Source organism: Electrona antarctica (assembly GCF_951216825.1).
Source record: "Electrona antarctica genome assembly, chromosome: 2".
Lineage (NCBI taxonomy): Eukaryota > Metazoa > Chordata > Actinopteri > Myctophiformes > Myctophidae > Electrona > Electrona antarctica.
Window position 1 is genome coordinate 17,909,590 of NC_136807.1, and position 25,852 is coordinate 17,935,441.

At 42.3% G+C, this 25,852-nt stretch overlaps 1 protein-coding gene across 6 annotated transcripts in view; it reads left to right on the forward strand.

The window, feature by feature from the left end:
* Window positions 1-4,402: 4,402 nt before the first annotated feature.
* Window positions 4,403-25,852, forward strand: part of hcfc1b (host cell factor C1b) — a 41,763-nt gene continuing 20,313 nt past the window's right edge. The window contains exons 1-15 of one of the 6 annotated variants that reach the window (XM_079493263.1): window positions 4,403-5,471; window positions 10,035-10,183; window positions 11,339-11,499; window positions 11,927-12,135; window positions 12,435-12,519; window positions 15,963-16,069; window positions 16,321-16,500; window positions 16,761-17,066; window positions 18,381-18,526; window positions 18,730-18,849; window positions 19,359-19,580; window positions 22,181-22,267; window positions 22,756-22,948; window positions 25,422-25,546; window positions 25,687-25,807. In XM_079493263.1, coding sequence (XP_079349389.1) covers window positions 5,291-5,471; window positions 10,035-10,183; window positions 11,339-11,499; window positions 11,927-12,135; window positions 12,435-12,519; window positions 15,963-16,069; window positions 16,321-16,500; window positions 16,761-17,066; window positions 18,381-18,526; window positions 18,730-18,849; window positions 19,359-19,580; window positions 22,181-22,267; window positions 22,756-22,948; window positions 25,422-25,546; window positions 25,687-25,807 — 2,392 coding nt within the window. In that variant the 5' untranslated portion in view covers window positions 4,403-5,290. Of the gene's footprint in view, window positions 5,472-10,034; window positions 10,184-11,338; window positions 11,500-11,926; window positions 12,136-12,434; window positions 12,520-15,962; window positions 16,070-16,320; window positions 16,501-16,760; window positions 17,067-18,380; window positions 18,527-18,729; window positions 18,850-19,358; window positions 19,581-22,180; window positions 22,268-22,755; window positions 22,949-25,419; window positions 25,547-25,686; window positions 25,808-25,852 lie in introns of all 6 variants that reach the window. The other 5 variants (XM_079493262.1, XM_079493264.1, XM_079493265.1 and 2 more) reach the window with 5 other exon arrangements.

Here is a 25,852-nt window from a genome sequence, read left to right on the forward strand (position 1 = left end):
GTACTGTACTCTCTTAAATGTATGTTGTAAAACTATTTGCTATTTTCAATACTCACTCAGTGACTGAAAATATTTGCTGATAACTGACACATCCCTTCTGAATGACAAAAGAAAGTCTGCACACACAGTGTGTTGACTTTATATGTAATTTTGCCCATTAGTCCTGCGCCTGTCCTGCCTTTAAATGGATGTCCAATATAATTTTCCTTATTATAATTTGCATTATCCTTACTGACACATACGTGTGACATGACATGTGATGGCTGTCAATATTGTTGTCTTCTTTAGCTCCTTGTAAAGCCTGATCTGTGAAAATCCATCCCAGCTCTAAGATCCTCCAATCAATTGGGAACTGGTATGGGAAGTTTCCCCAATTGGAACATTCTACATAATTCCCACAGCAGAGCATTCAAGTGGTTGAGATCATAACAAAAGATTGACTGCTTTCACTACAGCGAAATCTGTGTATTCTTAGTTCATGTGAATTTCTCTACTCAGATGTCAGAAATTTGGTATGATTCATACCAAGTAGGAACTGGTAAAGTTCCACCATACATAATTGCTGTTATGGCCGATAACCGATATAACCGATGTCCATATGATCTCATTCTGTGTTAGAAAATATATAATTATTTTGGCCATTCTGAAAAAAGGCTTATAAACTCCAACTGTTCCAACGTGTTGACTGTTTTGAAAGAATCCCCAGAAAACATTGGTATTATTTGCAGCCTTCATCATAACAAAATGCTTTTTCAGTTTTTCCCCCAACATAATTATAAAATAAAATATCTGCTACAACCGATATATTTTTACCGATACTGATTACCGATATATCCTTTTAAGGCCAATATCGGCCGATACCGATGTGTTTGCCGATTAATCTCCCATCACTAATTTTGAACTAATGAACTAAGACAGGGCCTCCCTCCCCCAGCTACTTCCAGATCAGTTAAAAAACTGGCCATTTCTCAATGCACCTGTCTGTTCTATTTTACCTCCCAGATTAAATTTAGAGGGGAATCAGCCTGAGCCTGGCATATGTCTGCTTGTCATGAGCAAAGAAGTACATAGCGCATTGAGAGAATAAATTAAGGTGAAGTTCTTCCTCCAGGACTTTGGTGTACTCTAACTAGCATGGCCTGCTGCTCCTTTACAACCTCTTGATGGTGGTTGAGTTTCTGTCAAAAACCAACAAAAACACTTCAAGTGAAATTGGCATTTCAAGCATTAGCTAAAGTTTAGCTAATGAGATAAAAGCAAGTGTGATTCTTTACAATGGAAGTAAATGGCAGTAGATCATGGGTTCGAACTGGCAACCTTGCGGTTACCATCCGGCCACTCTACTTTGCCGTCCCTATGTATTATGGATGTTTTTATTGACAACAAACTATGATAACTTGACTATGACGGACTAACAGTTTATGATGTTTCTCTATCAGTGTTTCTTTCTTTGTTGATGCTGCTATTTGTTCTCATTGACAACACTATGATGACTTGACTATGACGGACTAACAGTTTATAATATGTTTCTCTATCTTTTTCTTTCTTTGTTGATGCCGCTACGCTATTTGTTTATGTGGATGCACTAAACAAAATGTTGTATGTTCCATACAGTGACAATAAACATCTTATCTTAGGTGCTCCTCAAACTTCCTCAGCACACAATGATATCATACTGGACATCAAAACCAGGTGGAACTCTCTGTTCCTGGGTTGAGAACTGTATCCAGCTCTCCAAGCTGCAGCAATAGACCAACGGATAAGAAAGCCGACAGAGAGGGACAAACTGGATAAAATCACAGACACCAGAGCAGAGCAGTTCATAAAGGTGATGAATATCCTGTACACCTCTACAGTGTGTATAAAATCAACTTCAAGTGAGATATCCCACCTGCCGATTGATACATGAAGGATCCTTACAATCCAGATCCATACAATACTTCAGCAGTTCACAGTTCTTGTCTGGAAGAAGACAATTACTTTGTGTCTGCTTGGCAGTAAACACAATATTTGGACGGACCTCTGCACAGGCAGGCGAGGACCACATCTACGTGTTCCTGGAAGAGGTGACTGACTGCGATGTGAAAAAATATCGTTTTTTCCCCTTCTTTTTCTCTCCTCAGTGTAAGTGCCAAGGTTTCAGTTTTGTTTTTCTTCCGAGTCCAGATATCTCTGTCTTTTCAGTTTAGTTACTATCTGCCAGACATAACTGACGCCTTGTTATGTGTCTGGCAAAAGCCAGGCTAACATGCAACTATACTTGCAACCATTATCCCCAATGGCAATTGTAAGGAGTTGCATTGGACTGGACTCTTTTATTGCAAGGATATGCTGCAATACCTGTTGCATTGGTGCAGAGATTATCTTAAAAAAGATAATTTTAGAGTCTAAAATAATCTTTCTAAGTTGACTATGTTTCTGTTCTGACCAAAGTACCAGAACAAATATTAAGAATGAAATTTACATTATATTGTCTGTTGGGTAGAAACCTCATATGTCCAAAACAGATCTTATGACAGCTCACAGTTCTGACACAACCCAATAAAGGGGCAATCATCATTTGGTCCCATATGTTCTCTTGGGTTTCTTGCCAAGCTTGCATGCTAACACAGCATAAAAAAAATCACACCTGTATGAACTGAGTGGTGCAACTCCAACTCCTCTCTCTCTCATTAGCAGGCAACAGTGTAGCTCTGGTCCATAGCCTTCTACTGCTTCTACGATTCTGCCCTGCAGTATAAGGCTATGGGACTTTCAGTTTTAAATCTCAAATCGAAATCAGACCAGCCTCTCCTCTTTAGTGTATTTTAAAAGAACGTTTTTGCTACTCACCAAAACAAAGGCGGGTTGTGTCATTAGAAAGCCTACTTTCCTTAGTGGACGCAGTCTGAGCCCCCCACCACACGTATAAATGGTACTTTTTGGCCATAAAGGGATTTTTTTTCACCGGAGGAAAAATATTCTCTATGAGGCAGTTCTCTGGGCAATATTGGTAGAGGGCGCATTGGAGTAACTAAAAGTATTTTTTTTCCAGTGGAAACAAAATCCCTTTTTGCCCAAAAAGTACCGTTTATACGTGTGGTGGGGGGCTCAGAGTGCGTCCACTAAGGAAAGTAAGCTTTCTATTGACACAACCCGTCTTTGTATTGGTAAGTAGGTCAAACGTTCGTGAGATTTCCACTAAAGAGGAGAGGCTGGTCTGATTTCGATTTGAGATTTAAAACTGAAAGTCCCATAGCCTTATACTGCAGGGCAGAATCGTAGAAGCAGTAGAAACTAGAAAAAGTGCCCTTCTGGGCACAGGTCTCCACCAGGAGGATAGGACGGTGTGAGATGTTTGGCAAAATGTTTAAGAGTAATATAAACATGTTGGATTGGATGATTTGAGGCATTTTGTTCCAAAAATGTGTTTTGCAAAAATCAACCTGTTGGTGGCGCTATAACAGGCCAATGTGAAAAGGGTGGGATATATTCCTCAGCCTAGTAAGAAAATGTGTGAAAGATTTCACGTAAATTGCATGCTGCGTTCATGATTTGAGGCTTTTGTTCCAAACGGGGCAATCTTGCAAACTGTGAAAGCCAATTATAGCCAATTAGGATGGAATAAGAAATATCGGACAGATCCGACTTGAGCACATGACCATAGAGATACTGTGTAACGATTTGTGAGATTTTTGGACAGAATCTGGAGGAGTAATATAAAAAAATGTGTTTTACAAAAGTCGGCCTTCTGGTGGCGCTATAAAAGGCAGATGCGGAAAATGCAGGTCAAAGGTTTGTCCTTGGCCTCTAGGGAGTGTGCATGCAACGTTTCACGAAGATCGGTGCAGTTTTAGGTAAAAAATGTGAAAAGCTGCCTCATGGTGGCGCTATAACAGGCCGTTCTGGAAAATGCGGGGCAGAGGTTCATCGTTGGCATCCAAGGAGTGTGTGTGCAAAGTTTGGCATCGACCGGATTAACGGTGCCGGAGATTAGCTGTACACAGACGGACGGAAGGAAGGACGGACGGACACACACACGGACGGAGTGCAAAACATACTCTCTCCCCATGCCTTCGGCCTGGTGGAGACAACCAGAGCTAGCAACAGTGCAACACTATCTCTCTCTCTCTGGCACAACAGCGCCACTTTTGCCCCTACTGGTACTCTAAACGGACATAGGGACATTGCTGTTCCTTGGAGTGGTTGCACCACTCAAAAATAAAAAATAAATTATATATATATATATATATGTGTGTGTGTGTGTGTGTGTATGTATACACACATATATATGTATATACATGTGTGTGTGTGTGTGTGTGGAGTAAGAGTGGTTGTTTTTAAATGCTCACTCTGTCTTCTATATCAATTTGGCAATAATTCCTGTGTACAAACTGTCTTGACTTGAGTTAGTAACCTGACAGTAGCTAACATCGTTAGCCCATTAGCTGCTAACAGCAGTAGCTCAGCTGGTTTCCTTAAGCCTGATTCTTCCATGGTTCCATGACTTCACACTCACCTACAGAGGCCAGGTGTTGTGACAAATAGCACCACACACACCAGTAGTAACTTTATTTCACATTAGTCTGAATTAAATGGTTTAAAACGATGGCAGTTATTGTCAGGTTAGCATAGCCGCCTATTAATGCAGTGCTGCCATTTTCCTCCAGTTGCTCTAGCTCTAGCAGTTTGTTCAATGCAGGCTGCTAACAGCAAGATGGCGGCTCCCATAGCATCATTAAGAAGTGCTGCTGTTGACATTTAGTTGCAAGTTAAAAACACAAAGTAGTCTTTTCACAGTAATGCATTGAATCGCCGTGCATTGATGAATAGTTGGATCTCCGTTCACTTGACCTGTTGGGACTATACATATCATTTCTTCTGTAGAGTGGCTTTTTTGCTAAATGGCGGCTCCCGTAGATTTCTGGTAGCTAGATTAGCTAGCTAGCTTGCTAATTGCTAATGCTACACGTAGAGTGGACTTGCATACCTCACAGTATGCAGTGAGTATTAAGTTTGGAAAACCAGAACATTCTGTATCTACTGGCACATTGAAGGGAACGAGCGGATATTTATAATAGGGTATAGTGTATTTTTTATTCTTTGCATGTTGCTCACTGCGACTGTAACCTGTCGCATGTTAGCTGGTTTATTTCAACTAGCTGATTAGCTTCACGGAGGAACATTAGCCCGGTTCTGGTTGAGCTAACATTAGCCACCGGCTGGCTGTGGGCTAGTTTGACACAAATATAGAGACTTTATCTTGGAACTAGGACTAAGGACTGTCTCCCTCCCAAGAGGAGCGACCACCATGTCTACAGAAGCCTGCGGTCCGGTGGTCATCCAGCCCTGCTGGAAGCGGGTCGTGGGATGGACCGGTCCGGTACCCCGTCCCAGACATGGACACCGCGCCGTGGCCATCAAGGAGCTTATGGTGGTGTTTGGAGGAGGAAATGAAGGAATAGTGGACGAGCTGCACGTCTACAACACAGGTCAGTTCGGATATATACTGTTGTTGTACATAACATGCTAACCTTATGAGGCTAATGTAATCACTTCCACGCTAACTACCGGCATTAGCCGACTGTAATAACAAACAAGAAGATGAACTTTGTCAGTGTCAACCAGTCCTAAAAGTTGCGATCATTATCTGACATATATGGACACTTAACTAACATGGCTATGTTGTTAATTAAAATGGAACGATCATAGATGATGTACACAACAATACACTTGTTAGCTGATTCTGTAACAGTAAGCATGCTAACTGTGTGTAGTGAACATGCTAACAACAGAACAGTGCTGAGTGCAGTAACACAAAGAGAAATGGCGCGTTTTACAGAAAACATTGATGACGTCACATCCCTCTTCAAAACAAATATCAGAAAACTTTTGTTAAAAACAGGTTGATTCTAAATGAACAGCAGACTGCATATACATTGTATTGAATTGTATAATAAACTGCACAAGTGCACATGCTGTTTTTGAAGATTGTTGAACTATTACTGTATAAGATATATTACAACAAATACACCTAGACTAGGTCAGATGATTTCTATAGTTTTAAATTGTTCAACGTTGTAATTGTATAGTGCGAGAAATACATGTTTGTCCTCTAGTGAAGTGATGATGAAGTAACCTGGTTAGTATATTGATCACGTAGTGAATATCAAGGTTTGTCTATTGATAATATCACATGGTTTCATAATACAAGCAGCAGTACAGCCACTACAGCCATCAGAATCCAGGCCGACAACAGACTAAGCAGGCTGCCAGCAGTCAGTATATTATAGGCAGACAACTTTTGGAATAGTTCAAACTTCAAGATGACAAAAGTCAGAATACAGGTACCGTTGACAATTGTCAGAAATATAAACGGACATTATGTCGGAATACAGACTAACAGCGGTCCAAAAGTCAGGATGATGTAAACTAAAGACTTTCTCATTTCTAGGTGAGAGAATCTGAGAATAAAAATGATCTATATACATAGCATAGACCAGCAGGTACAGTATGTATGTACATGTGGTTAGACAATAGACATAAGGTGTGACGCTGTTTACATATACTATTATAGTAGCCGGTATAGAGCACAAAGTCTGACGCAATTTACACATCCTATCTGGGTCATGTTTTCCCCACATTCTGAATTCGTTTTTATATTTCGTCAAATAAGAACTGTGTTCCAAAAATAAACAAATGATCCTGGCGGTTTCACTCGTATATGGATATGAAGAATCAACTGTTACTGCTGCAGAATTACATTTAGTTACATTTTCACTAGAAACGGACTGTATCAAATATGAGTGACTATAGTAAACAATACAGAGTCACCTCCCCAACAATATCGCAGAGACAGTGTGTTTATTTTTGGACCACAGTGCTGCTTTTATGAGATGATTTTAGAGACAGTTTATTTATTTTTGGACCGCAATGCTTATAGAGCGCCGAAGTCCTGACGTCACTCGCTCATCCCCTGGTTCACGGAAGTAATTTCTCTATGGAGAATAAACATGGGCTCATCTTAAAATCATCTCATATAAGCATTGTGGTCCAGAAATAAACAAACTGTCTAGGCGATATTGTCAGGGAGGTGCCTCTGTATCGTTTACGACCATCAGTCACTCAAATATGATACAGTCCGTTTCTAGCGAAAATGAGTGTAACGGCCGGGATGACATGTTTATTTTTCAAACTCAGTTCTTATATGAGGCGATCTAAAATCCCCCTATGGGGATTACAATGCAAATAAAAAGTACATGAACCTGTGGATTTACGCCTTCTACCGTTATTGACGTCAGACTTTGGTGCTCTATATGGGACAATTTTAATATGACCCAATGTTCTCCATAGAGAAATTACTTCCGCAACCCAGGGGATGAGTGAGTGACGTCAGGACTTCAGTACTCTATGTCCATGAGATTAGATTAGTATAAACGCATTATCAGGTTCACGTAGGATGGTAGACCACATAGGATAGAATCAAAATCCATATGGTACATCCACAAGGAAAAAGTAAAAGTCCATGCATGGCCTGATGACGGGCGGTGGTTAGGCCTTGTTCAACAGTGATGGTATCTTAGTGGAAGCTGTTCAAAAACCTTGTGTTCTTGATACTAGGCCTCCTTGCCCGAGGCTGAGATCTGAAAATGCATGTGGCCATGTTCCAACTCATCTGACCACTCTTAAAGGACCACTTCACCACTTTTCAACTTACCTTTTCCTGTTCATGATAAAATACCACAATTTTTGTTGTTTTTGACAACATTGGCCAACATTGGCTTTCAAAGTTTGCAGGATTGGCGTGCAATTTTGTGAAATCTTTCACAGACTTTCCTACTAGGCTGAGGAATATATCCACCATTTTCACATTGGCCTGTTATAGCGCCACCAACAGGTGGATTTTTGCAAAACACATTTTTGTAACAAAATGCCTCAAATCATCCAATTGCCATCCAAGGCGTAAGAAGAAATGTCACCCTTTTCACATTGGCCTATTATAGCGCTACCAGTAGGCCACAACCTGACCTGCCCTGGTGGAGACCTGTGCCCCATGGGGCACTTTTTCTACTCAGTCTACGTTTTCTACTCGGTCTGTGCCTCATAGGAGTGCTGTGGGCAGTTCAGAAACCCATCCACCAGTGACATCATCGTTAAAGATGTTTTTTTAAAGATTTTTAAGTGGTACAACCACTTCATTAAGGAGCTTTGTGTGTCTCTACTCTCTGGCTGCCTGGGTCTGTCCCTGGCTGGCTGTACTGGGTCTGAGCACGAAAATAGCTTTTTTTTTTTTTATCCCACGATTTTGTAGCCCATTTTTCACCCCTGTGTCACTGTCAATTATCAAATGTGATCCTGGGCTCTACACACCCTCCGCCAACCTAGTCCCCATATATGGGGGACATGGGGAGAGCAACAGACTTGAACTCATGCTTCCTTCATGCCTGAGTGTCCAAGTTGCTCCTTACACCTGACAGGGGGGAGTTTCCCTGGTTGGACGTAGCACGTGGAAGGAACACGTTATTCCAACCAGTTCCTTTCCCCTCCATCAGGCGCCCCGACTGGCCAGGGGGAGGCAGTTTAGACTTTAGAGACCAGGATTACTGCATGTTTTTGTGAGGGTACCTAGTACTACCCTAGGGGACACGGGGAGAACTTGCAAACTCCACACAGAAAGGCCCTTTCGCCAAACCCCGCCTCAGGTATGGGCACTGACGCGGAGGAGGAAACACGCCGCCAGCACCCACAGCGTCCCGAGCGGGAATCGAACCCAGGACCTTCTAGCTGTGAGGCGACAGCACTACCAACTGTGCCACCGTGCCCCCTCGAAAACAGCTTTTGGTTGGTCTTCAAAACCAAGTGTAATTGTTGCGCAGCCTAACACACACACACATATACATATTAACTCTATATATGATGATTTCGGGTGTGACAGGACAGTACAGTACAGGGACCCCTGGGGACCCCCACACGTCATTTCTCAACCGTTTCGGACGCGGGGCGGCTCGCCGGAACAGCCCTGGCCCCCTCGGCGCGTTCCTGGGGGTCTGGATGTTCCAGGGACCCCCACACGGTAATTCTGTCATTTCTCGACCGTGTCGGACGCGGGGTGGCTCGCCGGAACCGGGCCGGCACCCTGGGCACGTTCCTGTGGGTCTGGAAGTTCCGGGGACACCCACACGGATTTGCACCACTTACTTCACATGGGTGTGATTTTTAAAGAATATTTAGATTTTTATTATCGTGAGAACGATGGCTTCCATTTTCTCATTGTAACTTTTCAGGAATAGAAAGCCTGCGGTTTCTATTAGCTTGGATTTCCCATTGATGATGTCACTTTTGGACGTGTTTCTGAACTGCCCACAGCCCTCCTATGAGACACGGACAAACATTAGTGAGGACCAATTATATGAACGTAGGTTGAAAAGTGGTGAAGACTAAAGTGGTCCTTTAATTTAAGATCAGAGGCCGATTATACAAATGCCTCCTAAATCAGTAGTTCTCAAACGTTTTCGTGTCGATTCTGCCGAGGACCCCCTAATAATATATATTTGGCCACGGACACCCATCTGAAAATGTTTTGTGAACTCAAACATTTTTGTGTCAACTCTGCCGAGGACCCCCTAATTGATATATATTTGGCCACAGACACCCATCTGAAAATGTTTTGTGAACTGCCAGCTGAGAAGATTTGTGTTAAAAAAAAATCAAAATTATTCAATTTAAAATGTTTTCAAACACTTTAAAGATTTTTCAAACACACACTACACACTCAAATATAACAGATGTACAAGCTCTCGGAACAGCACAAAGTGCTATTTTTTAATTTGAATAGCCAATGAATGCTAGATTTTGATTGCTGTGCCAGCTGAGCACATGCTGTTTAGCTGCACTGATTGTTCAGCTGCTATACAACCCCTAGGGAAGACATTGCAGCTGGCCAACGAGTACAAGTTTATTACCCATTTATCTCTCTCCCCTCACCCATGGCAAGTAATGCTTGGGTATATTGATAAAATGTGTTATCGTTCTTGTGTTATTAATGTTTGTTCTAGCTACCAACCAGTGGTTCATCCCAGCTGTCAGAGGAGACATCCCCCCAGGGTGTGCAGCGTATGGGTTTGTGTGTGACGGTACCAGACTGCTGGTGTTTGGAGGAATGGTGGAGTATGGAAAATACAGCAATGACCTCTACGAACTACAGGTGAGCACTGAGCACTCTAGTTCTAAACTACAAATACACTTAGGACCTGTTGGAAGTACACTTCTGGAGCCCGATTCACTAACCTGTTTACACCCATATTTTGGGTGTAAGGAATTTTACAAACGTCCCATGTTAGTAGTCTGATTCAGTAATCTTTTTTGTCTGTGAATTTTACGGAGGGTCGCTCTTTAGTCTGCTCGGATGCAGACTTACATGGGACGAAAGCTTACTGTATGCAGGGCTTAAAGTTCTCCGTCCTGGGGAAGGCTTTCCGTCTAGAAGACTTCATATGGGCCATTTATGAGATCAGTGCGGATCTGCAAAGAAAATGAATAAGGGGGGTATAAGTAGCCATGGCCACGTTGTGAATGACATGAAGTCATCAAAACGCAGCATATACTTGCTACTAGTCAAGATCTTTCCAAAGTCCAAACTACCAAGCTTCCATTCGCACTCAAATAATAATCACCACCAATGCACCACGCGATGCTGAATGTAACCCGACACGGCGACACCGAAGTGTTGGCGTGCCGGTGTCGTGACTCGTGCGCACTGCTGTGCGGACAGTAAATGGCAGATCTGCAAGCTCACAGTGTCACGAATGCTACGTGCTGTGACCTTGCATATCTGCTATTTGCTGCAAGCAACACCAGTGCGCAACTAGAAGTCTGTTGTGCTCGATTCGATTTCCCCCTGCTATTCTGACTTAAAAGTAGCACAGATCTTATTTACCACTGATGTTATGGAAGTTTCTCCATATGGATCATGGCAGTGTCCAAAAGATGAAATTTCAGGAATAATCATTTTCCGCCTTGTTTTCTTTTTTTTGCTTAAACCCCTGTGTATGTCATTAGAAGGCCTTCTAGACCACTAACGTGGGAAGTTTGAACATTTCCTTTAAAAATATGGGTGTCAACAGCTTAGTGAATCGGGCCCCTGGAGATTACACATACACTTAAGAACTGTAGGAAATTCACTTCTAAACCACAAATGTAGAACCTGGGTGTTCTAGAGAGTTTTTAAATTGTTGATCACACCAGTCACTGGGAATAAAAGATAATTCTATTGGTTTGTTTTTTTACGACCAGGGTCTGTAATTATTATTATTATTATATATATATTTTTTGTATAATCTTTTTGTTGATTATTTATCAGGCCAGTCGTTGGGAGTGGAAGCGTCTTAAAGCCAAGTCTCCTAAGAATGGCCCACCCCCCTGCCCCCGCCTGGGTCACAGCTTCTCTCTTATTGGTAACCGCTGCTATCTGTTTGGAGGGCTGGCCAATGACAGTGAAGACCCCAAAAACAACATCCCCAGGTACCACATTCAGTATGCACAACACCACAACTAACAACAAACAAACACACTGAAATTAACAAAGATTTTTACAAACAAAAATGGATATTTTCCCCCCATTGATGAAATTATGTACAAGCCTTTTGGAATGTCACCAAAGGGGACATTGTGGGATGTTATTGAACTTGGCATTGTCAGCTTGTCGATCTGCTGTTTTCACCAAATGTTTTCAGAATGTTCATCTATTTATTACAGAATGTCATCTATTTTTGCCAAATATTTGCAGCTCGTCTATTATGATGTGCACAGAATAGGGATGCTAGTAGGGTTCATGCAGTTAAAATGACATGCATAATACTACCACAATCAACTTGCTTTACATACTACAGCAATACTACTCACACAACGCACAATACTCGCACATCAACACTACTTTACATGTCCCCAGGTATCTGAATGACCTGTACTCATTAGAGCTGAGGGCAGGCTCCAGCGTCGTTGGTTGGGACATTCCAGTGACCATTGGTGCGCTGCCTCCGCCCAGAGAGAGTCACACAGCAGTCGTTTACACCAGCAACACAACCAAGAAGTCACGCCTCATTATCTATGGAGGCATGAGTGGCTGTCGCCTAGGAGACCTGTGGATGCTTGACATAGGTGGGTATCATTCTTAATTATTGTCATGATAGTGAAACTTGAACAATTACATGTTCATATTCTTCCCAAGGTATATGACCCTGGTTGGCCAGATGGGGGCACTATAATTACAGGAAAAGTTTAGTTGTGCATTTTAGTACTGGTTTATCAGTAATTGCCTATTGCTGTATTTTTAAATGTAATCATTGTAATGTAATTGTTATATACATCGCCCAGTCGTATAATATTATGTGATATTGTATAATACAACATGGTGCAGCATTTATTCATTATTGATTAATGTGCTTTCTAATCTTCAGACTCTATGACATGGACAAAACCAGTGATCAGTGGAACATCCCCTCTACCTCGCAGCCTTCACTCTGCTACTACTATTCATAACAAGTTAGTACACGTCCACACACTCTGATTTTACTATTAGTAATAAGTTGGTACATGCACAAGCACTCTGTTATTGTCCTACAGAATTGGCTTAGAATTAGATTGTCACATCACAGCTTTAACTCTTTGAGAGTTTCATGGATTTCTATATAGTTTTTAGACTTCTCTATGGCAGAATGGCGTTTTTGAATGATTTATTGAAAATTCTCTGTTGTGAATGTGTGACAACGAAAGACCTTCAGAGAAAGCTTGGCTTGTCTGCTTCCAGGAAAAAAATGAACTGAGTTGATAAAATGTTTAGTTGTGGTGTTGGAAGCCATTTAAAAGAGCCTGCATTTACACTGGGTAGTGTTTCTAGGACAACAAAAAAAGTTATGACCGGTTGAAGTTTTATTTTCTAAATAACTTTTTTTCTGCTGGGCGTACATAGCCATGCAATATCTCATTTTAAAGGGTGAGTTGTCTAGTTCAATTAAAATAAAATAAAAAGTTTCTCACATGTACCACTGTAGATATTTTGCCATCTATAAATAGCATGGTCAGTCATGATCAATCTGACCTATCCAGCTAAAAGTCCCCCTAGCTCTGAAATGGAACATCATATAAACTCAATTCTTTTTTGGGGTAAAATTAGACATTCTAACGCACATTTTGATATATACCATGTTTACATAGTCTTACCAGTACCGTGTCTATTCATGCATGTATCTCAAAAACCTGTTGTGAAGAAACAGTTTTGATAAAAAACTCATCCAAGGACATTGTTTTGATATGACTTTGTGCCCATGATATGTATCAAAATATAGACTTGAATGTATACTGTATTATAACAAAAAAATTGGGTTCTTACCATCTACCGTTACAGAGTAAATCACAGTTGAAACTCGCTTAGTCAAACCATAAACCTCAGACTAGTGAACAAAATAGCCATGACAGGTCTAACTCATTGTAAAAGCTTGTCTTTTATTTTTTATGACTACTAACATAATACAATTATAATAAATATTACAGAAAATAAATAGGCCTACATACAAAACAGTTGTCCCCAAACTCCCCAGTGTCCCCAAACCACTGCATTCCAGTTGTTCTTGACGGTGTGTGTGTGTGTAGGCTAAATTTAAAAAAAAACAACAACTGAAATGAATGAATGCATCCGGTTCAGTGTCGGAGAACTCCATCGCAGTCTTGACTCTTCGTCTTCATCATCATCATCATCATCATCCTCCTCCTCCTCCGATGCCAGTTCTAAATATATAAAAGTAAACATTTAGCTGTAGTCAGCCCGGCCAATAGCCAGTTGGGGGGGGGGGGGGGACGTAGGCTATCTGACATCATCGTCATCATCATCATCACACGGAGACACACTAAACAATGTACAATCATGATTGTATACAATATACAATGAATGCAATTATCATGCAAGCTCAGACGTCAATGAAACGTCATACAGATCTTATATAATACGCTACTGTTAGCTTCACTCCCCGTCCCCCCTCCGATCCTTGTAGCAACGTCATCATAACCACGCGTTGCTTCAGTAAACGATGCATGTTTGTTCTCCGTCTTTGTAGACAGTAAATAAAAGGAGCGAACATTACTCTAAAGATCAGATCGCCTATAAGGCACGCTACAATATAAAATACTTGTACTGCCATGCGTGCATGCCTGCTACGATACATTTGTACTGCACCAACCAACCGATCGACACCAACCCCCCCCTCCAGCCCTTAGCCAGCACCAATGCACCGACCAACACCATTAGCCAGCACCTTCGGTGCTGGCTAATGGCTGGGGGCCATCGTGGTGAGTCATTCTGGCGTCATGATCTGACTAGTAGTAGTAATTATCCAAGCATCTATTTGTAGCGATCATCTTATGATTTCTGATCACTATAGAAGGGCATTTTCTACAATAAGATTACCTCAAAACATTCCGGGTTGATCGTCTTCTTCAATGGTTTCCCGGTATAGCTCATCGGACGACGATGGGGAGACAATGAAAAAAGGAGGGAGGGAGCAGCGAGTCTCGCTGTAAGCACTGGACCAGGGCTACTCCGCCTGGAGAAGGCGACTGGGACGCGTATGGATCAATACTACTACCACAAAACTCGCTCAAATAAATAGTACTGCTTTCAACTTTTTCTGCTAGAAAATCGCTCGGGCGAGACGGCAAACAGGCAAAACAATGAAAACTATGAAGACTCCCTCTGCCCCCACTGTTTACAGGGGGTGGGACCAGCTTCCAATGGCAACACGTACACGTGTGTCACGTGACACGGGTTTTCTGGGTAATGTAGTTGGAATATAAGCTCAGGAATTTAAACAGCGCTTCGGAGCATATTAATATGTTTAGATTAATCAAAAAAGAGAAAGACGCCAATTGGCGTCATTGCTCATTTACGGAATTCTGATGAAGACGCCAATTGGCGTCTTTGCTCTTCTAAGGGTTAAAGGCATAAACCTCTATGCCTTAATGCTTATAGGGCAGTGGTTCTCAACCTCTAAGGACCATTATGGTATCAGCATTTGAGCCACGGGCCACCATTTGATGAGATTTAGCCTCTCAGACCCAAAACGAAAGAATTTTGTCCATGCTGTGTTGATGTGGTACCATAGGAGAGATAACACGCTAACGTTATTCTTCTCCATTCTCTAATTGTGTAAGACTTCTTGTAAATTAACTCCTTGAAACCTGAGAACGAGAGAACGAGATAAAGTTACCTTTGCACAGGTAGCCATGCCCGAGAGAACGAGATTTGATTAATTGGGGTTAATCCAGCAACTTGAATATTTTTTGGGGATGTTTTAGCATTTTTAACTAACCACCGCTAGGGTCCACATAAAAACGGCCAAAATCCCTGCGTGCACGCGTGTGCCTGCACGCCGTCTTTATTGGCATTATGGCTCAAACGAGATGAAATGGGCATGCTCGGCGCATAATAAATCATTAATCCAGTCTCCCGCTGATGAAAACAGTGATCAAGCGCTAGCAGGCCTCGTTGGGCCTCCGCAGATCCCCCGGTCTAGGTAGTATCTCATGTCGAACAAAAACTAAGACCGCCTCATCTCCGCTCATGTTGCAGATTTGGCTGGCACTTTCTAAGTTGAGCTCTGCCACCCTCTTGTGTTCAAGGAGTTAAATGTGAGATGCTTCGTGTATTTCTAACAGAATGTAATCAGTTGGTTTCCATGTTGTGGAGCAGCACCGCTCATCGATGTCATAAAAAGTACAATGGGTGTCGCAATGGGCATCATTCCCAAGGAGCATATGATCAGCCTAGTAATAATAATTCCTCACACTCCGCGCAGTGGGAGCTATGGGGGCAGCGCCAGGCGAGCAGTTCGGTGTTAAGTGTCTTTACTTATACTTGTATAATAGGACGTAACAATAAATGATATTGATGCCTTGAATGGTGATGATGTGTTACTTTATTTTTATTTTTACAGGATGTTTGTTTTTGGTGGTTGGGTTCCTCTTGTCATGGAAGACGTCAAAGCAGCAACACATGAAAAGGAATGGAAATGTACAAACACATTGGCCTGTCTCAACCTAGGTGAGCGCACACACTCACGCACACACACGCACACACATATATACACATGTGCTATATAAATAAAATGTACTTGACTTGACACACGTACACACACAAACTCTGGCAAACTCTGTGTGTTTTGTAGACAAAGAAAGAATCTAGAAAGAAACTAACATGAGGATGAATTATATAAGGAGAGCCGATACCTGGCTAGCACTACGAATCTGTCTGTCTGTCATGTGTCTAACTACATGTCTGTTTCTGTGTGTCAGATAATTTGTGTTGGGAGACTGTTTGGATGGACATGGGGGAAGACAATGTTCCCAGAGCAAGGGCTGGTCACTGCAGTGTCGCCATCAACTCCAGACTATACGTCTGGAGTGGGAGAGACGGCTACAGGAAGGCCTGGAACAACCAGGTGTGCTGTAAGGATCTGTGGTACCTCGAGACTGGTGAGTACTACTACAGATACACTTCTACTCGAATAACACCACCAGCAGAAATAGTTATACTGAATACAGTATAAATAGTTGTGTGAATGAATGAATTCACTAGTTAAGTTGTTTGTCTGTTATTTGTTATATCTGCCCTGTGCAATTTCTGTTCGTGAAACATTCATTGCCAAAAACACAATGAAATCATTAATCGCAATTACATATGACAATGAATCATCAAGTAAAATGTAATCACGGCCCTTTCCATACGTTTCCAGAGCGTCCCTGTGCTCCATCGCGTGTCCAATTGGTCAGGGCCAACACCAGCAGTCTGGAGGTGAGCTGGGGTCCATCCCAGACCGCAGACACCTACCTGCTGCAGCTCCAGAAATACAACATCCCAGCTATAACTGGAACACCCCAGAGCACCGCCTCGGCCACCACACCTACCATCAACCCCGCCCCCTCACTCAAGATCGCCGCTGTAGCACCAGCCAACCAGGGTGGTGTACCGATGCAGGGCTACACAATAGTCCCCTCCCCATTACCAGGAACCCCATTGGCTGCTGCCACAAGATCACCAGGTACATTGTTGTTAATCATTGATTTTGAGATTTTTCAAAGGAGCATTTAGACAAGACAATATACAAATTATATATTTATACTAAAGCTTCTGGTAGATTTAATAGTATATGTATTTACACTATAGCACAGGTTTATTTATTATATTAATTTATATTTATTAGTACCAATAGCAGAGCATTTGATTTTACAATGTATAAAGACCAAACACTACTGTATATTCTTTGTTGACCAGGGTCCCTCAGGGTCTGTTCTGGATCCCATCCTTTCCCCCTCCACACCAAATCTCTTTCCAAAAATATCCCTTCTACACAACATTGTAAGCTTAGGCTATTTGCGGCCAATTATGACCAGTGTTGGGCATCGTTACTTTCTAAAGTAAAGTCATTAGGTTACTGGATTTCTGCCTATACAAATAATCCTGTTTCGTTACAAAATTACCTTCTGAGAAAAGTAACTAGTTTAGATAATGTTTCGGGGTTTTTTTGCGTTACCAACCATTAAAACCCATGCACCTCGAGCAATGTTGTGGAGCTTGCATTTTCGTTGATCTCCGAGCCTTTCCCCGATAAATCCAAAAATAGTGTGAAATGTGAATGAATTCTTCCACATCCTTACTAAAGGATAAAGTATCCATCTTCTCCCAATCTTTGTCAGCTTTTGTCGTTGTCAGCACACGTGTTGACAACGGAACGTAAACAAGAGCCCCGTGTGTGTCTGCTGTGTCACACCAAAAGTGGTGACCTATTGAATCCTGTACATTAGATTCATTACGCAATCACAGCAGACTGCAAAGCATAATGGTTCACTGATGTACGTGTAACAAGCTGCGACATGGTGCATGCTCGCAGCCTGTCACTTCACGTTGACACAGAGAGAGAGGCTCAGAGAGCTCATTCATTCAGGAAACTGATTCTTTTTCTTTTGTGGCAACAGAAAAAACAGGGAAATATAGGTCTTAAATCTAACTAGTAACAGCATTGTTTTTGGAAAAGGTAACTAGGTAACAGATTACTCTATTTGCAAACCAACTCGTTAGGTTACTCCGTTACCAAAAAGTCTTGTTATATATCGCTGTTATTTTTAACGGTGTTACACCCAACACTGATTATGACATGCCCAGAATAGGGACATTAGGAATCATAATATAGTTATTTAACCGTGGCACCAAGTTGATTTTACATTATTTAAACCTAGACTGGTAGAAGAGCTGCATGTAGGCTTATGTTTGACACATTTGTAAGACTTTGTTTCTGTGGGACTTTTGGTCATACGAATGCCTGATTCCACACCCTAATGATGATGTTATTCCACAGCCGTGCTGAAAGTGGCAGCTCCTGGTACCACCAGCGCTGGCTCTGTCGTCACAGTGAGACAGGCCGTGCCCAAATCTCCTGTCACTGTGACATCACTTCCCGCTGGTGTCCGTACAGTGGTAGCTGGTCAGGCGACACAGGTGACGGTAAAGCGTGACATAACTTAACAGCAATTCTAACAACATAACTTACAGACATGTTAACGTCATAAACTAGAGTCATGCGAACATCATATACAACAGCATGGATAGATCCACATAATACACCAAATAAAATAAATACCTGTACAGAATACCTACTTGTCTACAGTCAATTTGGTCTTAATTTCTAGTTGTCTCTTTCCTTTCAGGGCAGTACTCAGATGAGTGGCATGGCTGCCCTAGCAGCAGCTGCTGCGGCAACACAGAAGATGCCACCTTCCACAGCAACGGTCCTCAACCTGCCAAGTGGAGCAACCATGGTTAAAACTGTAGGTGTGACCCCTGTATCTAACACCATGCTTGTTAAAGGGATATTTCTCTTTCAAACTTGTTTGTAATGTCAAACTCCATTTTAAACATTAGATTTTAAACGATAGATTCATTGAAAACCAATCCTTGGTTCTAGTGATATTCTCCTTCTAATGCATGAGGGGGCCGTGGTTTTCTTTAACTTTTTTAATTTTTTTTTTTATATATTTATTTTATTTTATTTGAAAGCGAAATATACCTTTAACTATTTAACCCCTATACTAGTTTGATGGTTCAATACTAGTGCCCTTTCAGTTTTTGCTCCACACTAAATGTCTGCACTGAAAATAGCTGATCTGCAAGATCACGCATTGTGACCCTACCCAGCCCGAAACGTTGGGTAGGGTCGGGTTCCGGCAGAATTCTATGTTTTAACAATAGTAGATAAAAATACAAATAAAATGTCTGGAAAATCCTAATAATTTGGCTCTCTGTCTTTTTTATCTGTCTCTGTCTGTCTCCTGTAAAGGTAAATAGTCCAGGTACTCACATATTGAAAACTGCCGCTGCCCAGCTGGGTGGGGTCTCGGTAGGCTCTACCCCAGGAACCCCCGGACGACCAATCATCACCGTACATAAGTCCGGCACGGTAACTGTCGCTCAGCAGGCTCAGGTTGTTACCACGATGGTGGGCGGAGTCACCAAGACCTTCACACTGGTGAAGAGCCCCATGGGCAATGCCGGAACTCTGGTGTGTATATGTGTGTGTAGAGATTATCATGTTTGTAACACAGAACTTTATATCGGTAGTTTATAACCACATATCGCATGATAAAATTGTTATCGTACTTTTATCATGCTACTGTTGTGGCTTCTCTACACAGTGAAATCCTCACATAGTGCACAACACATGGGCTCTCACACGTTCATTTGGATACATCTGTACACTCTTCAGAAATTGAAATGGACAAATTAGCACTGAGGATGTTACTGTGTACTAAATTACAAATGACAAATCCTGTATGAATCCATCCAAACACAGAATTTGATTAATTATTTACAACATTGTCATATAATGTTAGTGTGAACAGAGCCTGATATAGTGAATGACAAAGCACTGTCACTTTACCAGTAAATGTTGTTTGTTAATAACTAGAATTTCGCGGGCCTTCGGCCCGCTCATCCCAGAGTTGCGTTGCCCCGCGTTGCGATACAGAAGTCCACAGATACAGAAGTCCACAGTGACACGCGTTTTATGCAGCTGTTTTGTGTTGCAGCGCGTGCGCGCGCGCGCGTGTAGTGTTGTTGTTCTTATCCATATATGCGCCTCGGTTGGTCCCGTTTGTTCCACGCCAGGTGTCGATGCAGTCGTTTGCGCAATTTGCGTGTTTGCATTATTTTAAGTGTGTAGGCATACCATATTCTGAATGAGCAAAAAGAGGACACATGCGCGCGTGCATGTGGATGTGGACATGCGCGTGCACGTCGTGCATGTGCATGTGTCGTGCGTGGGCGGTTCTGTTAAATTCAGATGTCAAAATAATCTGTAGCCTAACATTAAATTGATCAAATATGCTCTATATTAGTTATGTATTTTTTGAAAGCAGTGGCTCTCAAAGGTGTGATCCAGGGACCCGCATGGTTCCTTGAGGGGGTTCCAAATGGACCCATTATAGGTCTGTAACTCTGAGAGTGTACAAATGGAACCAAGTGGACCCTACAGGTGTGTAACTCTGAGAGTGTACAAATGGAACCAAATGGACTGTTTTATAACTTTTAACTCTGATACTGTACAAATGGAATCAAATGGGACTCTTATGGGTCCATTTGGTTTTACTGTCAGAGTTATGGGGGTCCTTGAAATTAAAAAGGTTGAGAACCTGTATGCAATGGCGTATGTCTTGTAAGAAGAGAGACCAGCCTATTCTCCAAACCATCATATGTTATGCTTTGCTAGGTTGTACAAAATAATATTGGGTCAGTGTAATTTGCAGGAGTCACCGCGCGCACAGCTGCCTTGTCTGTGTTGACATGACATGGGCTTGCAGGACAGAACTTTTATTTGTGACAGACACATAGTTGCTTTGCAGACAATACAATCTGCTTCTCATTGGTCAGTCACAAAGCTAAGAAAACAATGTGAGAGAAAAGGTAAGGACAGGAAAGCGCTGTCTTTGTCTATCTGTGTTCCTACGTGAAGACGTGTGTGCTCTGTCTCTCTGTCGCTCTCTTCTCTCTCCTCCCTCTCTGGTGTGTGTGTGTGTGTGTGTGTTTGGGGGGGGGGGGGGGGGGGGGGGGGGAGTAGGTGCGCTGCCTTCGACCGTGCTATACTTGTCCAGCAGCGGTGCAGAACCGAGAGAGTGACACATTGTTGTGGATGTAAACGGCGCAACGTGTAGCTCTAAAGTAGTTTGGATTGTGTAGTCGCAGCGGTGCTACAAAGTGAATGTTACAATTCGCACGGTGATATTGTAAGTCGCAAATGCGAGTACGTAGTGGCACTGGCGAGCCCTGTGTAGTGTAGTGCCATTGTCGCGGCATCGCGAGGCGATCCAAATTCCCCCCCCCCGCGCACGCACGCACGCACGCACACACACACTGTACGTAGCTGTTTGTTGTTGCAGCGCGCGCGTGTGCGTGTAGTGTTGTTGTTGGTATCCATATATGCGCCTGGGTTTGTCCCGCTTGTACCACGCCAGGTGTCGACGCGGTCGTGTTAGCATTATGGTAAGTGTCCAAGTTAGAATCAGAGTGTGCGCTGTGTAGTTCTTCTTCTTCTAGTAAACAGAAGCCGTGTGTGTGTCACACCAAAAGTGGTGACCTATAGAATCCTGTACATAGAAGCATCACGCAATCGTCTCCCTCCCTGTGTGGGTCACGTGGTGGGCTGTGAGCCAATGGGAGAGGGAATGTAGTGTTGCCAGGTCCGCGTATTGTAAGCGAGTGGTAGTGTGTGTAAGTAGCGTGTTGAATGGCATTTTTTTTGTGCTTGTTTTCATAGACGTGGCAACAAATTAGGCGGGGGTGTCGGTGCTTGTGGCGTGTTTGTGTTTATTATTGATATTGATATTGTTTGCGAGTGTGGACGGGAGCCGGCTTTAGTGGCAGTGCGATGACAATTTTTACGCGGCTGGTGTCGATTGTGGCCGTGCGGCGCGACATGAGGAGATAGGGAACCAACGACGCGGAGGGTAAGTGTGTGACGTGTTAGTGTGTTGTTGCAGTGTGTGTTGCAGCGTGTTGCAGCGTGTCAGTGACGTAGTAGCTGGTGCCTTTTGTTCCTGTGCGTGCTTTTGGGCACATGTTTTCAATTGTAATATAGGATAATAATAATGAGTGTATGTGTTTCAGCTTGGTAACCTAGGTAACCTGGGGAAGATGATGTCAGTGGTTCAGTCTAAACCAGGTCAAATTGGAGGTCAGACACAGATCATACAGGTACAACACACTGTTTCCCAAACAGTGAGTCGGTCGCGACTGAACACCTTGTTTTTTTCAAACACGGTTTTGATATTCCATACTACATGTCACAAATATGTTGTTGGAGCATATTTATCACAGTAAATGCTATATCAGGAACGCAAAAATGCATTCACTTCTGACCATAGGGGGCGTCACAAACGCGGAAATGTGCACCCCCTGTTGTACACTAGCAGCTTCCTTGTGTCCTTGCGACTGCACCCAATGACTCACCCTATTCTAGTTGATAATGGTGCTTTTATGATGTTTTGAGAGTGTAAAAATGTAACATTTCTTTCCACTTCACAAAAGCCATACTTTGATGAAATTAAACTGTGTTAAATTAACTCTCTATGACTATATACTCATACTGCAACTATAGTGTGGAGGGCACAGAGGCACCTGAGCTTACAGACTGGTCTCTGTTTTGACCAGCAGCCTAATGTCTCTTGTCCTCTCTCTGTCAGACCAAAGGTGGTACGTTACCGGCTGGTACCATTTTGAAGTTGGTGTCATCAGCAGACGGGAAATCAACAACCATACTCACTACCACACAAGCCGGTGCTGGCTCCAAACCTGGACACACCTACCTTAAAACCATCCCTGTCTCTGCCCTGCAGCAAGGAGGAGGAGGTAACATATACACGCAAGGTGCTACCGGTATTATATACACACACACACAACACACTTACCTCACACTAATTCACTGATTCCCAACCTATGGGCTGCTAGGGTATTGCATGTGGGCCCCCAAATCATTGGCAAAACACAATAATTTACAGTAATGATAATATAACATTAACTTGTTTACTTAACTCTTTGAGAGTTTCAAGGATTTCTATATAGTTTTTAGACTTCTCTATGGCAGAATGGCGTTTTTGAATGATTTATTGAAAATTCTCTGTTGTGAATGTGTGACAACGAAAGACCTTCAGAGAAAGCTTGGCTTGTCTGCTTCCAGGAAAAAAATGAACTGAGTTGATAAAATGTTTAGTTTTTGTGTTGGAAGCCATTTAAAAGAGCCTGCATTTACACTGGGTAGTGTTTCTAGGACAACAAAAAAAGTTATGCCCGGTTGAAGTTTTATTTTCTAAATAACTTTTTTTCTGCTGGGCGTACATAGCCATGCAATATCTCATTTTAAAGGGTGAGTTGTCTAGTTCAATTAAAATAAAATAAAAAGTTTCTCACATGTACCACTGTAGATATTTTGCCATCTATAAATAGCATGGTCAGTCATGATCAATCTGACCTATCCAGCTAAAAGTCCCCCTAGCTCTGAAATGGAACATCATATAAACTCAATTCTTTTTTGGGGTAAAATTAGACATTCTAACGCACATTTTGATATATACCATGTTTACATAGTCTTACCAGTACCTTGTCTATTCATGCATGTATCTCAAAAACCTGTTGTGAAGAAACAGTTTTGATAAAAAAACACATCCAAGGACATTGTTTTGATATGACTTTGTGCCCATGATATGTATCAAAATATAGACTTGAATGTATACTGTATTATAACAAAAAATTGGGTTCTTACCATCTACCGTTACAGAGTAAATCACAGTTGAAACTCGCTTAGTCAAACCATAAACCTCAGAATAGTGAACAAAATAGCCATGACAGGTCTAACTCATTGTAAAAGCGTCTTTTATTTTTTATGACTACTAACATAATACAATTATAATAAATATTACAGAAAATAAATAGGCCTACATACAAAACAGTTGTCCCCAAACTCCCCAGTGTCCCCAAACCACTGCATTCCAGTTGTTCTTGACGGTGTGTGTGTGTGTGTGTGTAGGCTAAATTTAAAAAAAACAACAACTGAAATGAATGAATGCATCCGGTTCAGTGTCGGAGAACTCCATCGCAGTCTTGACTCTTCGTCTTCATCATCATCATCATCATCATCATCATCCTCCTCCTCTGATGCCAGTTCTAAATATATAAAAATAAACATTTAGCTGTAGTCAGCCCGGCCAATAGCCAGTTGGGGGTGGGGGGGACGTAGGCTATCTGACATCATCATCATCATCACACGGAGACACACTAAACAATGTACAATCATGATAGTATACAATATTCAATTAATGCGATTATCATGCAAGCTCAGACGTCAATGAAACGTCATACAGATCTTATATAATACGCTACTGTTAGCTTCACTCCCCGTCCCCCCTCCGATCCTTGTAGCAAGGTCATCATATTCTCGCGTTGCTTCAGTAAACGATGCATGTTTGTTCTCCGTCTTTGTAGACAGTAAATAAAAGGAGCGAACATTACTCTAAAGATCAGATCGCCTATAAGGCACGCTACAATATAAAATACTTGTACTGCCATGCGTGCATGCCTGCTACGATACATTTGTACTGCACCGACCAACCGATCGACACCATTAGCCAGCACCTTTGGTGCTGGCTAATGGCTGGGGGCCATCGTGGTGAGTCATTCTGGCGTCATGATCTGACTAGTAGTAGTAATTATCCAAGCATCTATTTGTAGCGATCATCTTATGATGTCTGATCACTATAGAAGGGCATTTTCTACAATAAGATTACCTCAAAACATTCCGGGTTGATCGTCTTCTTCAATGGTTTCCCGGTATAGCTCATCGGACGACGATGGGGAGACAATGAAAAAAGGAGGGAGGGAGCAGCGAGTCTCGCTGTAAGCACTGGACCAGGGCTACTCCGCCTGGAGAAGGCGACTGGGACGCGTATGGATCAATACTACTACCACAAAACTCGCTCAAATAAATAGTACTGCTTTCAACTTTTTCTGCTAGAAAATCGCTCGGGCGAGATGGGTAAACAGGCAAAACAATGAAAACTATGAAGACTCCCTCTGCCCCCACTGTTTACAGGGGGTGGGACCAGCTTCCAATGGCAACACGTACACGTGTGTCACGTGACACGGGTTTTCTGGGTAATGTAGTTGGAATATAAGCTCAGGAATTTAAACAGCGCTTCGGAGCATATTAATATGTTTAGATTAATCAAAAACGGCGAAGACGCCAATTGGCGTCATTGATCATTTACGGAATTCTGATGAAGACGCCAATTGGCGTCTTTCACCTTCTAAGGGTTAATAATGAAACAAAACTTGATCTGCCTGTCTGTCGTTCCAGGTATGTCCGGTAAACCTATAACCATTCTGACCAGTAACAGAATGGTCACACCAGGAGTTGGAGGTAAAATCATTACAACCGTACCTAGGATGTCTACAACAATCGGACAGCAAGGACTCACACAGGTAACACACACACACACACACACACACACACACACACACACACACACACACACACACAGCTGTATTTATGCATCAAACATGTCTGTCTGTCTGTAGGTGGTTCTGAAGGTTATTTATGCATCAAACATGTCTGTCTGTAGGTGGTTCTGAAGGGACAACCTGGACAACCGGGTACCATTCTGAGGACAGTCCCTGTGGGTGGAGTCAGACTGTCACCTACTGTTGGCAAACCAACTGTCATGGTTGTCAAAGGCAACACAGGTACGCAGAAGGCAGGTTGTGTGTTGTAATGTTTTAACGGTCTGT